Source organism: Brachyistius frenatus, unplaced genomic scaffold (assembly GCF_029030835.1).
Source record: "Brachyistius frenatus isolate BFR_SWC_R1_liver_20210118 unplaced genomic scaffold, ASM2903083v1 Contig_34, whole genome shotgun sequence".
NCBI classification, from domain to species: domain Eukaryota; kingdom Metazoa; phylum Chordata; class Actinopteri; family Embiotocidae; genus Brachyistius; species Brachyistius frenatus.
The window spans coordinates 2,130,917-2,148,254 of record NW_027210633.1 but is presented as its reverse complement, the minus strand read 5'-3'; the positions used below and the strand labels follow the sequence as shown (position 1 = coordinate 2,148,254).

Here is a 17,338-nt window from a genome sequence, read left to right as displayed (position 1 = left end):
CAATAATTTAATCACTTTTACTGCTTTTTTTATTTGAAAAACTATTGTTTTGTTTGTTTGTTTTTTACTTAAACAATGCTGGACTGCAGATTTAGATCTTCCACTGAAGAGGATGGAGTGAAAATGAAATTGTCATTCTTATACAGCAGGGGTATGTTACATTAGACTATATATCTGAGCCACTAGGCAACATGACTACATTATTAAGATATGATCATAGTTATGCATCATACAAACAATCAGTGTGGCAGGTTGTTAATACTGAGGGTTATAGTATACTAATATTGGGCACAGCAACCTCATTGCGTGATCTAGTTTTTGGTTGTTGTTGTTGTTGTGGTTTCTTTTGAATGGAAAACCTTTAAACCCAATATGTTAAAAGCTACGATAGATTTTTTTTTTTTTAATGAACTGTTAGGTAATGTTTTAGGAACATACAAGCAATCGACAGAGATAAACGTAGTGAAGCGCCATCAGAGTCCATGAAATCTAAACATTTTTTTTTTAATGAACTGTTAGGTAATGTTTTAGGAACATACAAGCAATCGACAGAGATAAACATAGTGAAGCGCCATCAGAGTCCATGAAATCTAAACATTAATGGGTTTCAGGAACGTTCTATATTAAGTATTGTAAGGTTAAAATGGCATCAAGTTTAATTTAAAGCTAAACTGTGTGTTTAACTGAATAGATGAATACAACAGGGGCAACCCTTCAGTGCCCCGTATACAAACTATTTCCACACACCTGTAGCAGCAGCCCAGCCTGATAGACACTACTTTTACATATTAATAATAGACTCTTGTGCATGTGCATTCGTCAGATTATTGTACAGATTATAATATATTTTTTTTAAATGCACTGATGACAACTATAACTATTTTTTTCATAGGAAAAAAGAGTAAGCTTGAAATTGTTGGGTCATCGGTTTGATCGCCACCTCTATTAATAGATGAATTATGGGCATTTTGTACTATAAAGTAATGCAAACATTATTTATTTGCCCATTAGAAAAAGCAAATATTAAACAGCTCCTTCTTTGGCCCAACAGTAAATCTAATACAGAGCAAACTGGCCGCTCTCTGCCAATGCCAAAACTGGTTAACCATAAATTTATGATTATTTGGCAAGTGTTGAAGGCAGCACAGAGACCTCCGATATGTTTCCTTTATAACTGAGCAATATTAAAGAGCTGCTGGGTGTCTATATGGACCCAAATAGAGAATTTACAACCCCACCTTAATTTTGATTATGGCTTCATAGTTTACACATATGAGACCTGAGCTCAGAGCAGATTTTTGCCAAGGTGATTTGAATGGAGTCTGATTTCATATTGCTGCAGTGGGACAACAGCTGTAAAACACTCACAGCAGAAATCATTAAGAGGTTCTTTGGGACAGTTCACACTTATGAAGTTGTCATCACCCTGCCAACAAATACATAAAGTCAACCATCGTAATCCACACACAGTATTATTCATGATGGACAGGGCTGAGTCTGACCCAGGCCTCAATAATGGTTTTATAGTTGTAGAGGTAGCAACATAACTTAAGAAAATAGAAGTATCATTTATCGGTCAAAATGTATTCAAATTAAATTTGGGACATGTGAATTGGATATACTGTAATTAGAAAATGAATACCATCAAAGTCCAAACAGAGTAGCATGTGTGTTGCTTTGTACACTGGCTGTGAGTATAAAGATAATTTTTAATCCACCAAGTAAAAGATAAATGAATGAGTTTAGAATCAAGTTGTCAGCAAACACCAGCTGGTGTCTGTAGAAAGGTGTAGACCAGGGGTGTAAAACATACGGCCCGTGGGCCGGATCCGGCCCACCAGGGGGTCCAGCTCGGCCCGCCGGATGACTTTGGTAAGTGTGAAAATTACAGAAAGACATAAATTGCATTTCTATGAGAATATGGAGGTTTATGAGTACAAATGTTTTGTAATTGTTTTAATCAATCCAGTAATTACTTCAAAAACAGCGTAAATGCGACGTCTGCTCCGGAGGAAGAAGCGCGTAAATAAAACTTCGTGTTCAGGACGAGGCCTCCAGACCGAAGCGGCGTGCAGTGCTGAGGATGTCGTCTCTGGTCAGATAGCATCCACAGAGCTGCCTCAAGCCGGTGAAAGACTCCCTCCCGTGCAAGACACGCCAGTTGTCTAGGAAAATCACCTGAGGAAGGAAAGAGGGTAAAATCCTTAGATTACACTGAAACTGAAAATTGGAGAAGCATTTATATTCTCATTTTCTGGCCTGGACATGTTTTAAGATTTAAGATTTATAAGGCACGCCATTGAAGTCGTACTTTTCCTGGAGAGAGTTTCACCCAAAGCTCGTTCTCTGGCCGCCTTAGTTCTGTGGTCAACTGTCGATGCGCCACATACCATCGATGGACAGTGTCATGGGGGATCGTGTTCATCACTGATCGGTCATAGTTGTTATACCTGTGGGAAAAAAAAAAGTTAAAAACATTTTATCATCCCGTAAAACTATAGAAACAGCAATGAAGTAACTATTCTAACTGCTGTGCATCGATAATGTTTCTCAGGAGAAACAGGAGATTTAGAAAGGCAGTTATTACAGTGTGCCATGGTGAATGTTTGTATAAAACAATGTAAAAGAAAAATTTGGCATTTAATGAAAATAGTGCAACATTTAAAACAACAGTGAAGATAATTAGATAGAATTTAAAGACGCACACTGAAAATGTGAAAATCTCTGCAAGAAATTACATCAAAATAAGCACCAACATACCTCATCAAGTAAACTTCATTGTTCCACGGATAGACATTGAGCACAGGGCCGATGCCGGTCATGTGGTTTCGGTGGCTGTCTGTGTTTTCGATGTACTCGTGCCTGATGGGCACACGTGAGAGCAGCTCGAAGTTTTCAGGCGACTTCTGCCGCAGCTTTTCTGCAGCATAGAACCCATCAACAAGCAGCGTCCTTCCCCCTGTTCCTTCATGCTGGAGACAATGGAAAACCTGGATTCTGCAACGACAATCAGTTGTATCAAGTAAGTATAAGTCAGTATAATGAAATCTATTGACACTGATGTCTTCTGATTATTAAGTGCAACTGTAACATTGTTTCTGGGAAGACAAACTGCTGCAGACTTTTCCAAATGTTACTCTTTCTGTTTTAAAATCCCACATGAGCCCATCTCTCTTGCACCTACCCACATGGTTCCTGAAAGTACGAGGTGTCAGTGTGGCGGTCCAGGGCCAGCTGGCTGTAGGCAGTGTCTCCTCTGGAGAAATCTGAAGTGAAGCACCACATTCTTCCATATGTCGTCTCTCTGGTGAGTAACACGCAAAAAATGAGGAGAATAAATGAACAAAGATTAACATCTTGGACCATACATTGCCGCTGGATATGTGTTGTTTTGCCAAAACGTAGCACTCAGTACCTGATGAGACTGACCCTCTGGGTAACTGCCTCTGTGGCCTCCACAGTGGCTGGGACGTCCACTACAAAAGCGATCCCATACAGAAGATAGTTGTGAAGAAACTTCTTTAGCTCATCATCGCAGCTCATGAACTTGTCCCATTTAGCTGACGATACGTTTGCCTTGTTATAGATGTCGGAGTTCCAGAGGATGCGCGGCTGTACGGTGCTCTGCTTCTTTCTTTCATAGCTGTTCTCAGCCAGCCAGCTGAGGCTGAACTTCGACACATGACCACCGGGCCCTGGAAGACAGACATGGAGAATATCATTGTAAGTGCATTTAATACTATCTGATTATTCTTCATGAAAAGCAAAAGCATATATGACAGTGAGCCACCAGTCGAGGCAGATGTTAGCTCACCTCTGAGCCTGGTTCTGTTGGAGGCAATAGAAAAGAAAGTAGAAAGTACCTGAAAGTCACACTTGAGTAAAAGTGCAGATATCTTACCAGAAAATTACTTTGGTAAAAGTTTAAGTTAAAACCTATTTGGAAATTATTTGAGTAAAAGTCTTAAAGTATCTGATATTTATAGTACTGAAGTTATCAAATGTATTTATTTGATATTAAATGTAATTAGGTATTGAAAGTAAATGCTGTTATTATATATTAAAAAAAAAGAAAGTAGTTTATTCTTTTAAAGTAACACTTGAACTGGAGCACTGTGGCTACAAGTGATGTCATTCAGCTGTCATGATATTGTTGCATCAACTTGCATCTGCCATGCCTTGACTTGAGTGGAAAAATAAACTAAACCAGGGCTTTGAGAGGACTTTGTTTGTACTTGCACGTGAAGGTGATTTGTCAATGATGTAGCTTGCGAGCTAGGACCACTGATTCATCAGACCTGCTTGTGTGCAGTCTGTATAATCGGTCTTTCAACTTTCATCCAATTTTATTTTGCAGTAGAAAATTAACTAAGCTGCTTAGGGGAAATGTATTGGAGTTAAAGTATATATTTTATTTAGGAAATCTATCGAAGTAAAAGTAAAAGTTGACAGAAATGTAAAACTCAAGTACAGACACTATGAAACAATACTTAACCAATTAGTATTACTTTGTTACATCTCACCACCAAGAGGTTTCTTCCTGTTAAAAGGGAGTTCCTTCTCTTCACTATCTGTTGTCAGGATCCCTGTCTGTCCCTATGTCCTCCCCTATCTCCTCTTCCACATGTTCCTGTGTCTCTCCCTGTTTGTTATTGTCTGTCATGTGTTCTTGTTTTAGTCTGTGTCTGGAGGGTGCGGACTCGTTTACTGCCCGCCTCCTGGCACCTCCCACTATCACACCTAATCAGGTTGGCACAGCTGTCTCTCGGTCCAGTAATCACCACCTGGCAGTATATGAACCCCGGTCCTGCACTCCACCTGCGTCAGTCCGTACAATAACCTCACCTGGTACTACGCTGCGGTCCCGTAAGTCAGTTTGTATATCTTGCAATTCCGGTTCTGACCCTCCTGCCTGTCTCCAGCCTGCCGCAGTTCTACCAGCGTGCCTGCCAGCCTGATGTCCTGTGTCGGTCCACGGGAACCACACAGTCGATCCTGCCCTCCCGCTCAGCGTCGGTCCTCAAGAGACCACCTGCCTGCATGTCGGTAGCTGGTACAAATCCACCCGGATCCAAGTTGCGACGGTGTGGAGCACGTAGGCGCTCACACTCCGCCATTGCATCAGCCTGCTTCTGCTCCGGTCCGACTCCCTCTAGAGAGGATTATGGGAATTCTGGTTTTCCCGGACTTGGTTCTGTGCATACGCACAATTCATTAGACTGTTTATCTCCTGTCCTGTGTTTGAATAAACATTCTTACCTGAAGTCCTGCTGTTGTGCGTGCTGCGTTTGGGTCCGTTCATACCGCATATTAAAACACCTGTGGGAGTGGTTGAATTGTTGTGTGTCTCTCTATAAGGCTGTAAATGCCCTGAGATGACTTATGTTGAGATTCAGCATCATATAAATAAAGTTGAATTGAATTTCTCTGAACAGAAACATAAATGGAAGAGTAACCTTTCTACATTTGTGTCCATCAGCAACAGACAATAAAGCCTTTCCATCTGTACGTATGCATGCAGCAAATGAGTAGCCGAGCAGCAAGTACCCATGTTGGCACTTCCACCATTGAGTTTGAGTGTTCGCTAAACTATGTCTGTGACGATTTGTGTTCATGGATGGTAAATCCACTCCCAGACTCAGCTGACCTTGAATATGCTCCACTAACAGGGAGAGAGCCTACAGGAGCATGTGCATCACCCCCTGCTTCGGGGACAGGCAGATCCCCATTTGTCACTTCATGTAAGATACAGTGTCACTCTTATGTGTGCACAAAAATACACAGCGACAGAAACCGGTGGAGCCCAGGAACCCACAGGGAGGCATCAGTCCGCCTTCAGGACAGAACTGTAGCGTATAATCCAGACAAACGGCCTTAGAGGTAAAAAGCCCAGACATCTCAGAGCGACCAGACTCTGACTGCACTGCTGTGGTGTTAAAAGCTTCCAGTGACGGTATCTCCTGTCCATACTTTGTTTTAAAAAGCGGATAATCCAGCACTAAAAACATACTCCTGCTTGTTTCGGGGTTCCGAAGGTCACTGAGATTGAACCTGTGCAGTAACAAGGCAGAGGAAGTGTGAGGGTGGGTGCTGGTCTGGGGTTTTAGTCTGGTTTTTTTTTTTTTTTGGTTAAGTTTGGCTTTTAAAGCGAGAGAAGATTCACATTTTGCACGTTATGCAGGTAGATTTCATTATGGAGGAACAACGCAGGTACCATCTGTTTCCTGTTCCACACCTGGTTACATGTGGGACTGTTTATTCCTCCTACGCAGGAACAGGATGAGACGGACAGAATAAGGAATGGTTTCAGCTAGCCGGTGCTTTGAGGTGGTTAAGTTATTTCATCTCCGCCTGCTGGGGCGTCTCTGGGGAGCAGCACAGTGAGCGATGACTGAGGGGATTAGGGGGAGAGTGACCATGAAAGGTGTTTCTTTAGTGAAACCTGCATCTTTTTCTCAGCTGTGTTGCATGCAGTGTAATAGCACATGCAAGTTCTGAGCTTCTTTTTCATTCTGTTGAACTACTGGCAACTTTTATGTGTCTATTAAATGAGCAGTTATGTATGAGCAGTAAAGGTATAACTTGGGTCTCATCTTGTTGCGACAGTATCTGAATGTTTATTGAGCAAGTCTGTTCAAAATGTTACAATAGATAAAGGTTGATATCTCAATCCAAGTTCCATAAATGTGAATATATATTTTATGGTACACAATTTAAACAGTCCAAGGTGTTGTTCCTTTACGTGACTACACCCTGAGTATTACCCAACAAGGTGAATCTTTACATAATTAAGCCAAAGGCCAAAAACCACTTCACCACTACCTGTGGAGAGAACTCCAGATGTGTAATGATTGTTAACAAGTTTTGATTTATTGGAATAGCTAACCAAGTTGACATCATCTTTTTAAATACATCACATTTGACTGGCCCTAAATGTGATATGTCTCACTTAATTTGACGTATCATTATGTTTTTTTTTCCCTGAAAAACTGCATTTCAGGTTCTTTGTTCCATCTGATTACAACTTTTTGTGATGCAGTATAAGAACCATGCAGAACGATTTTGAAAACCCAGGTAATGAATAAGAGCTGCAAATGCATGAACAGATGAATTATTAAAAAAAAAAAAAAAAAAAAGTGCTTTCTGAAAACAATCCACACAGCAGAATGTATATGAGTATTACAGTGGAGTATGACTTGGCCATGGGTTTAGATTTATTTAAAAACAATTTGTTAAAGATTATCACCCGCATGTGCACATAAAAGGGAGCTGTAAATGTAGATTCTTATGCAAAACCAGAAGATTGTTCAATTCTGCAGGACCAACCTTGTCGTCCTTGTGCTAATTCCTCAACCATTGCAATGAGCAGTTTGTGATAATGCCTTCATTAGAGTCATTGCCATGCTTTTATTTTTGCACGATCTATACCCAGAGATGCACAGGACTCAGGAATTATGACTTGAGTAGGTCCCGACATTCACTGCGCTTATGACGGACTTACATGTGAGGATGAGATGACCATCTTCCATTCTTGTGTTGTCGGGACGGATAGTGAGGTCTATACTCGCTGTGTCCAGGTTTCTCTGGTTAGTTGTGGAGTTGTATGAAGAAGAGGAGCGGCAGTGGTCCCGGAGCCAGGTGTAGTCAAAATGCATCTGTGTGCCTCCATGATGGAGCTCTGGAGAGTTCATGTGTAGAGAGGGGCAGTTTAGTGAGAAGATAAAAAAAAAAACACAAAAAAACAAAAACAAAAAAAACAGCCAGGTATAAATTAGTGTCATTAAACTTACCGAGACAGTCAGCAAGTAACTGAAAAGTTGCAGAAGTGGCAGCACACGCACGGACCTGCGTCTTGTGTTTCCACGGTATCTGCTCGTTTCTGACACCGGACAGCAGCTGAGACTGTCGCAGCGCTGTTCGCACGGTCCTATTTAACGTGACAAACATTATACGTGTAAACACAGCGGGGTTTTGATCGATAAAATACAAATAGAAATCCGAAACTTTACACCGTAATTCCCTGAGAAGTCACCGTGTAATCGCAGAGCGGATCATATGGAGGCAGCAGTGTGTGTGTGTGTGTGTGTGTGTGTGTGTGTGTGTGTGTGTGTGTGTGTGGTTTTTTTTTTCCCTCCTTTAGCACTTCACTTTGCATAAATTTGTCGTTAGTCTCACAACATTGCTTAGTAAGGTCCGAGATTAATGATTAAACACTGCATTCCTCCTCCTGAGTTTGGAGTTTAATGCTGTATTACGCCGCCATTGTCTCACGCATGCGCGCTTAACTGACCATAGTACCCGTATGTGAGAAATGAGATAAATAGACTCAAAATGGTCACAAATGTGTACTAGATGATTTGCAAATGAAAAACCAAATGGAAATGTGTTCTAGGATTTGTGCATAATTTTGGTTGCTCACAAATGTTTTCCAGTTCACACACAAACAACACACGTTAAACAAAATTCAAACATCCCCGATTGAATTAATTTGAACCTCACAGATCAGATCTGATCATTTTCACTTTAAAAAAAAAAAAGCTCCCGTGTTTACAAATGTCTAAAATTATTTATGGTATTGTTTGGCATAAATTTACAGATACTGAGTGTGTATGCACGGATTGTCTCATATACACGGATGAGGTTAAAGGTTAAATTTGTGTGTGACGTTTTGAGGCTCTTCAAGGTCCAACTACACACAGGGCAACAAATAGACAATGTCCACTGGGACATTTCGGCTTTCACTGATTTCACGTGTAATTTCAAAGTGGGAATGAGGTTTTTCTTAATCGACAGCATTTCACATCTCACAACATATACCAGCTTTGGGCACTTTACAGTTGCCTATAAATGTAAACAGGCTAAAAAAAAAACTAAAAAAACAACACCGGCATCCACGTTTTATAAATAAGCATGATATAAATTAGGAGTGGGGGGAAAAGTAGTTTATTTAAGTTCTGCACTTGAATGATTTGCGTTACATAATGATTTCCATTTACTTCCCCTCAAATGCTTTAGGAGTTAAACCCGGACTATGCAGAGTTGACTTGCTATTCATTGTTTGTACATTAGGTAGGTAGGTAGGTAGGTATATACTTTATTAATCCCTGAGGGGACATTTTTTCGCCACAGCAGCATACATACAGAAGCAATAATAGAAACAATAGAATAAAATAATAATAGAATAGAATAATATAACAGAAAAGCAATAAAATAAAATAGTAGTAAATAGCAGTAAAAAATATAAATATAAAATGCACAGTACATACAGTATATATACAGTACATTATATATCTATATATATTATATACAACAAACCAATAAACACAGTCAACATATATATATATATATGTCTATATATACATACAGTACAGTATATGTCTATATATATAATATACATACAATATACAAGCAACCAAGAAACACAGTCAACAGTGTTATTGTACTGTGATGGATTTTGCCAGAGGTGAGTTATTGTAAAGTCTTATGGCAGTGGGCAGGAATGATCTCCTGTATCTGTCCTTGTGACAGCGGAGCTGGAGGAGTCTTTTAGAGAAAGTGCTCCGCTGTCCCTGCAGCAGGTGGTTGAGAGGGTGGACAGGATTATCCAAGATGGACAATAGTTTGTTCAGCGTCCTCCTCTCCACCACCTTTTCCAGACTATCTAGTTTGCAGCCGATGATGGAGCCGGCCTTCTTCACCAGTTTGTTAAGTCTGTTGGTGTCTCCGGCTCCAATGCTGCTCCCCCAGCAGACCCCAGCGAAGTACAATGCACTGGCCACAACAGACTGGTAGAACATCTCCAACATCTTGCTGCACACATTGAAGGATCGAAGTTTCCTCAAGAAAAAGAGTCGACTCATCCCCTTCTTGTAGACAGCGTTGATGTTGGTCTTCCATTTCAGTCTGTTGTCGATGGACACACCCAGGTACTTGTACACCTCAACCATGTCCACATCCTCTCCCAGAACTCTCAGCGGTTGTGGAGCCGTCGTCTTCCTCCTGAAGTCGACCACCATCTCTCTGGTCTTAGCCACGTTCAGGAGCAGGTGATTTCTACCCGCCCACTCCACAAAGTCCTCCACTACTGCCCTGTACTCATCCTCCTGTCCGTCCCTTATACATCCCACCACTGCAGAGTCATCAGAGAACTTCTGCAGATGGCAGGACACTGAGTTGTACTGGAAGTCAGTTGTGTATAAGGTGAACAGAAAGGGAGACAGAACAGTTCCCTGAGGAGCTCCAGTACCACTGACCACCGTATCAGACAGCACACTGCCCAGACGGACAAATTGTGGTCTGCCTGTCAGGTAGTCATTGATCCAGGAGACGGTGGACATGTCCACCCCCACCACCCGCAGCTTCTCACTCAGTAGCAGTGTTGGATGGTGTTGAATGCACTGGAGAAATCAAAGAAAGTGATTCTCACAGAGTCACCGGTTCTATCCAGGTGAGACTGAGCTCGTTGCAGCAGGTAGATGATGGCGTCGTCCACTCCCACACGAGGCTGGTACGCAAATTGCAGAGGGTCCAGAGAAGATTTCACCAGCGGCCTGAGGTGGGCCAAGACCAGCCTCTCCAGCACCTTCATCACGAGACGTGAAGGCAACCGGTCGGTAGTCGTTGAGGCCAGATGGAGTCGTCTTCTTGGGGACAGGAACCAGACAGGACGTCTTCCACAGCACCGGGACCTCCTCCTGCTTCAGGCTCAGGTTGAAGAGGTGTTGTAGGACCTCAGCCAGCTGGACGGCGCAGGTCTTCAGGACCACGGGGCTGATGCCGTCAGGTCCCGCAGCCTTGCGCTGGTGGAGTCTCTCCAGCTGTCTCCTAACCTGGCCAGTCATCACAGAGAGGGGGGTGAGGGGTGTGTGTGTGGGGGGGGTCGAGGTGTCGATGGAGGAAGAGCCCTTTGAGATTGAGGGCTCTGTGTCCATGCAGCTCACCAGGGGGCGCAGAGGGGGAAGGGGGGGAGGCAGCAGAGGTGTTTTGGAGGTGTGAGGTGTGGAGGAGACAGATGAGGGTGGTGAACTAAACCTGTTGAAGAAACAGTTTAGTTCATTTGACCTCTCCAGGGAGCCCCCTGGTTGTTCATCTCCAGGTTCCCCCTGGTTGTTCCTCTCTATGTTCCCCCTGGTTGTCTCTCTCTCCAGGTTCCCCCTGGTTGTTCCTCTCCAGGTTCCCCCTGGTTGTTCCTCTCCAGGTTCCCCCTGGTTGTTCCTCTCCAGGTTCCCCTGGTTGTCTCTCTCTCCCTTTGAACCCAGGAATCTCCTTCATACCGGTCCACACCTCCCTCACGTTGTTCTGCTGGAGTTTGGCCTCCAGCCTCCTCCTGTAGGAGTCCTTGCACTCCCTCATCTTCTCCTTCAGGTGGCGCTGCACTCTCCTGAGCTCGTCCCTGTCCCCAGACCTGAAGGCTGCTTTCTTCTGATTAAGAAGAACTTTCAGGTCACTGGTGATCCACGGTTTATTGTTGGGGAAGCATTTTACAGTCCGGGATGGTACGGTGGAGTGTTCACAGGATTTAATGTATTCTGTGATACAGTCCGTCACGCTGTTGATGTCCTCCCCATGTGGTCCAAACAGCACATCCCAGTCCGTGGACCCAAAGCAGTCCTGCAGGGCTTCTTTAGCCTCCTGTGTCCACCTCCTCACAGTCCTGGTGGACACAGGCTGCCTCTGCACCAGAGGAACATACTTTGGTGTCAGCAGGACCAGGTTGTGGTCTGATCTACCGAGGGGAGGAAGGGCAGTAGCACTGTATGCATCCATGGCATTAGCACACAGTAAGTCCAGAGTTTTATTGTTCCTTGTGGGGAAGTTAACATACTGGTGCAAAGTTGGCAGTACTTCATCCAGACTGGTGTGGTTAAAGTCTCCAGTAACTGCCAAAAATGCACCGGGATGCTTAGTCTGTAGTTTAGCCACAGTGGAGTGGATGGTGTCCACTGCTGCCTCTATGTCAGCTGATGGAGGAATGTAAACAACGATAACAATGGTGGACGAGAACTCCCTCGGCAAATAATAGGGGCTCATCCCCACGGCTAGCAGTTCAATGTCCGGGCTACAAAAACGTTCCTTCACACACACATGGTCGGGATTGCACCACCTCTTGTTCACATAGACTGCAATCCCTCCACCTTTCTTCTTGCCGCTCTGCACAACGTCTCTGTCCGCCCGAACAGTCCTGAAGCCGGGTACGGCCGCGCTGTGGTCCGGGAGATGTGAGTGCAGCCATGTCTCGGTGAAACACATGATGCTGCACTCCCGGTACTCTCTCTGGGTCTTTACCAGCGCGCCGAGCTCGTCCGTCTTGTTGGCCAACGACCTCACGTTCCCCATTAAGATCTCCGGTACCGCTGGTTTGTATTTCCTCCTTTCCGCCTTTAGCTGAGCTCCGGCTCTGCAACCCTGCCGTCTTCTCCGAAGTTCAACGGGGATCTCAGGCCTCGCTCCGGGCAGCAGCAGTAGAGGTCTACTCAGCGCGATCAGCTGATCACGCGAGTAAACAATAACAGAGCCCCCAGCCAGAAACGTGGAAAAATTACGGTCCATTACGAGAGAACACGAGAGAAAGAAAAAAACAACAACTCCGAAGAGAGGAGAAAGGCTTAAAAATACTAATAACAAGGGGAGGGGAGCTGCCGCAACAGGCTGCCGCTAGCGCGGCGCCATCTTCTACCTTCTATTAGGTGTCGCTGTAGTAATATGTAGCTCAGGTGCACATGTAGGGAGGTCATTGTTGGTGTCAGGTGTTTGATCCCGGAAGGGCAAAGATTTTTGACCGCTATACCGCCAAATTTATATAGCCAACGTATTGTATGTCGAAGTGGTCGGACAAAATTTGCATTTGACTGTTTATGAAGTGGTGTGGCACGTAGTGGAAACACAGCGGTGTTGACGGGTGGTGTTGAATGATTCGCTGGCTGAGAAACGGGTTGCAAAATGGTAGAAAAACTCAAATAAACAATAACGCCTATTGTTTATTTGAGTTTTTCGTTGAAATGTGATTGCGCAGGGTTGAAGAGCATGATTGAGGTGCGTGAATATGATGGTGTGAATGTGCAAAATGTATGCGTTCATCTCTGCTGGGTCTTCTGTGACGAAAGGGAAAAACGTGGATTAAAGCGAAAGTGCTGTTTAATGATGGGCGTATTATTGCTGATGCAAAAATGTGGCTTTCATGCACTGATGATCACGCACGTGAAAATGTTAAAGATGTTACTCCAAATGACAATGTTTCAAATCTGGTGAGTGTTAACGGTAGTCCATCAAGTGCCACTTCCTCAAAAAGCGGAGACTAATAGAGCTGCACTTGTTGCAGGGTTAAAAGAAAGGCATGGTTTTGGAGCCTCTTGGTTTGGAAGCTGAACTTGCTGTATCCACGGCTAAGTTAGCAGTATTGCAGGACTCTGATTTGAACACTGAAATGATATTGAATTCCTATTTTAAAATGGAAAATAGAATCAGTCAATATGTTAAACCTGACATGGCAGAGGAATACAAGCCTGGGTCACGAAAATAAACAACAAAACGATCGGACAAAATGGTCATTACTAACCTACATACCACTTTCGGTGTCCAAAGCAAACTGAACTAAACATCAATTCAGCCCCAGTGACCAAAGATAGAAAAGAAATGTGTTTGGGGCATTGCAAGCACTTTCGGTGCCGATCAACAACTGCTCGGGTAATTGCCGAGGAAAGGTCATCTACACGGCATCGTCAAATCAATCAAAATTCAACTGGAGACTACAGTCATGCATAGGCAAAATGAAATAGCTGCAGCGGGGATATTCCTGAGATATTGCCACATGTGAACAGGATCTGTTGCAGTACAGAGAATGTATCAAAGCCTTTGAGCAAGGCCTGGAGGAAAAGGCAGCTGCTGCTCCGGTGTCTGCATGTGTTGGTGCGAAGGGTTCTGTAGCGCCCGCTGAAGTTGAGTTGCAAAAGATTGTGTTCAGCTTGTGAGGTGCAGCCTAACCGCACATCTGAAGGGTTTCCGCTTAAGAAGTTGTTGATGGCCAACTTGACACATCTCATCTCATGATCGATTTTATTCGAAGACGGTGTAAGCCAGGGGCTTTTTTCAGAACGGGAAATGCACTGTTGTTATTGAAGATGTTCACAGTGAGCCAGGAACATGTGGCAGTGAACCAGTGTGAACATTAGCAGGACACTGAAACTGAAGCAGCTAAATGGAATTAATCATTCAATTTAATATCTTCCTTCTTAAAATGATAGATTTTTGTTGGAGTTTTAGTTTCCTCTGTGGAAAAAGTCCCTTAACTGCACTCGACATTAAACCTTTTATCTTCAATGTTAAATATTTGCTATTCTCACAATGAGATAGTGCTTAAGCCATTTTGCCCTGAAAGTCAATGATTTAATACTCATGTATATCAGTGTTTTTGAATGTCCGCTGGGATGGTCTTTGTTTGTCGAGGGAGCCAAAGTCAGTTAGATAAGAAAGGTGGTGTTGTGGACCCAGTTTAGAGCCTCAAATGTTGACACAGAGACAGACAGCGAGTAGAGAAACCAAGAATAGTTTTATTGACCAAGTGCTGTAGTTTGAGCAGGACAGTCTTGAGTTTGGAGGGGGTTGCAGTAGGAGTCCAGAGAGATGGTGCATTTTAGGGTGGCAGCGGGAGTCCTAGGTGGAGGCACGTGAGAGAAGCAGAGCAGAACCAGGCAGTGGAGTTAGCAGAGATTTGTGGCGTGTTAGAGCTTATCCTGACTTGTCTCCAGGGACACAGCAGGAGTAGGTCAGAGGCAGGAGTTGGGTTTGGGAGTACAGCAAGAAAAAGAGATGACTCAGGAATAATAACTGGATTTTTTTTTTTTTTTTCAAAAGACAGCAGGAGCATGACAAACTGGTTAGTTGAGTCTACGATCTGAAGGCACGCAGGAGTTAAAGCCTGGTACTTGGAGTGGAATGATCTGAGATGTTTAGCAGCAGCTGCCCGACACCTGCACACCTCAGAGCCGTGTTCACCAACATCCTGAGGATCCGCTGGGCAAGGAGTCTGAACTGGATTTACGAAAATTCTCAGAGCAACTTTGAGTAAGGAAGGAACAGAAGCTTTTACCTTGGTGAGGAGCTGTCGTTGACCTTGTTGCATGGTGTGACGCATCCTTTTTAAAAGATGTGATTGGTGGATACAATTAAAAAAAAAAAAAAAAACACTGTTGGGATAATGACACAGCCTGGACAGTGACATCTAGTGGCAATGAAATGAACTGCGACCCAGTATGAGGCTGTGAAAGCCCTGTAACTGTTTGTGTGATCATTCTGCTGATGGAAGATTGTGACAGACTCGAGTCATCGCTGCTGCCCTGTTGAATTGTTCTCTTCTGCGTCTTCCTGCTGTGATCACTTTCACTTCTGGAGTTATTGTATTATTTTGTTGAGTGTGAAATGTGAGAATGTCCCTAATGAGTTTGACCACACGATCTAAATCTGTTCTTTAACTCCATCTCATTCAGCATCTGAAGTATATTTCTGCTACTTCTTAGTCTTTCTGCCCATTTTTTTTTTCTCTGCTTAAGAAATTCTGTAGCCTCTTAAAAGTCCTCCCTGCTTCGAACAGGTTTTTCACCTTAGGGGCTCTCGTAAGGGCCGAGATGTTTCGTGAAGAACTCTGGTCTTCACCAGGATTTAGTCTTAACTTTAAGAAAACTAAATAATTCTAAGAATTTTTTTTCAGATTTTTGTTGTAGGAAACAACTGTTTGTAACAGGACGCCTTATGAACACGGCCCCTGAATCTACTCCCTGTAATCACAGCACAAATCCACCAAGAGAGAGGGAGAGGAACTCCTGAGTAGGAAGAGCGGCTTGAGACGAAAGGCGTGTGACGGGCAGAGGTGGGAGTCTCTGAGGGCAACAAGACACACGGACACACGCAAGAATGATGTCGTATCGCCATGGTTAGCCATTGTCATACTTTCATGTGCTTCCACTGTTCAGGGGCATATCTCCGGAGCATCAATTTGACACTATCCAGGATGAGACAAGTCCGCTCATGTCTGTTGTCCAGTGTGGTCAGAGATATCAGCACTTTGCTGATGGCTGTTAAGCACGAGAGGCAGAAATTAAGAGTCATATTCGTGGTGGATGGCCGATATGAACCTGCTCGACAGCTCCCCCTGGAGTTCCCTTAGAAACTGACAGCTCATCAGGGAGTTTAGGCTCTTCAGCCAGCTGAATACCGGTTTTCCTTGTTCCCATGACTACCAGTGTGGTTTGCACTTCCTCACAATGAAGAGTGGAGACGTTCAGCTGTCTGTAGAGCACATAATGGGCCCGTATATCTTTAAAAAACAACAACAACAACAACATGCAATCAAAGTAAAGAACGCCTTTTGCCAGACATATTCTTTCTTTCTCATCAGGTACTAGACGATTAGGCGTTCTCCGTATTATACATGTCATTGATCAATTTGAAAATGATTCTTCTTGCGGTACGCAAATTCAATCTATCGGAAATGCAGGGAAAGGGGCACAGCCATTTTAGGGAAATAGCCAGGTTATCAATTCAGATATGACTTCATACAGTTACACTTGGGTCTCGTCATTAACATAAAGTGCATACATGCTTTTAATTGTTGCATCTGTACACATTCAAATTGAAGAATAAAGTCTATTGTTTGCTACGGGCCCCAGGACCAACAGTATACAGTATAAATAAGGAGTTGAAGAGGCTGCTGTGTCCTTTATCGTCTCTCTGTTGACTTGATACAATGTTGCACTTTATTCATCTTCTGAAACATGCAACCTGAACGTTGCAACGCTGTTGCCGTCTGTCTGTCGTCCGTATGCCGGAAGCGGCCGAGCGTTATAATGTAATCGGACTACTCTCCCACACCGATTGTCCTCGTCAAGTTTTAAATCAGTATACAGACAAGCATACCGCTGCTGGGTGCTTACGGTTGTAACGGAAATCACCGTCTGATAGACGACGTTATTTTTGCGTCCTTGTAGTCTTGACAGGGCAGCCCTGCTGCGGTAATGCCGCATTCCATGACGGTCGGAAAGTTGGGAGCGTCCATAAACGGTTGAAAATTAAAAGAAATTAAAATTAGTATACAAGTTTATGATGTTAAAGGGTAATACAATATAATTGTAATTAATGACATCGATTTAAATCAGGCTTGTGGACAGTTTAAATCATCAATAGTAGGGCCTATTTTCTTTTCTATTCAGCTCACACAAAAATACGATGATATAATTGGTTGGTGCCGATTTTAAGTTTAGTATCAATATTTTTTTTTATGAAGAAAAACATCTGTGTTACATCCTGGTGCTTTGATTTCCGCCCAATGAGTGCTCACATAAACAAC

The 17,338-nt window shown here is 43.4% G+C and overlaps 1 protein-coding gene across 1 annotated transcript; it reads right to left on the bottom strand.

Moving 5' to 3' along the window:
- Positions 1–239: 239 nt before the first annotated feature.
- Positions 240–8,254, bottom strand: tmlhe (trimethyllysine hydroxylase, epsilon). The gene is made up of 7 exons (XM_069700602.1): positions 7,791–8,254; positions 7,502–7,678; positions 3,416–3,695; positions 3,185–3,304; positions 2,761–2,997; positions 2,312–2,450; positions 240–2,178 (listed from the first exon to the last, which is right to left on the bottom strand). Exons 1-7 carry the CDS (start codon positions 7,945–7,947, stop codon positions 2,041–2,043), a joined length of 1,248 nt encoding a protein of 415 aa, XP_069556703.1. The 5' UTR covers positions 7,948–8,254; the 3' UTR covers positions 240–2,040.
- Between the last annotated feature and the right edge of the window lie 9,084 nt (positions 8,255–17,338).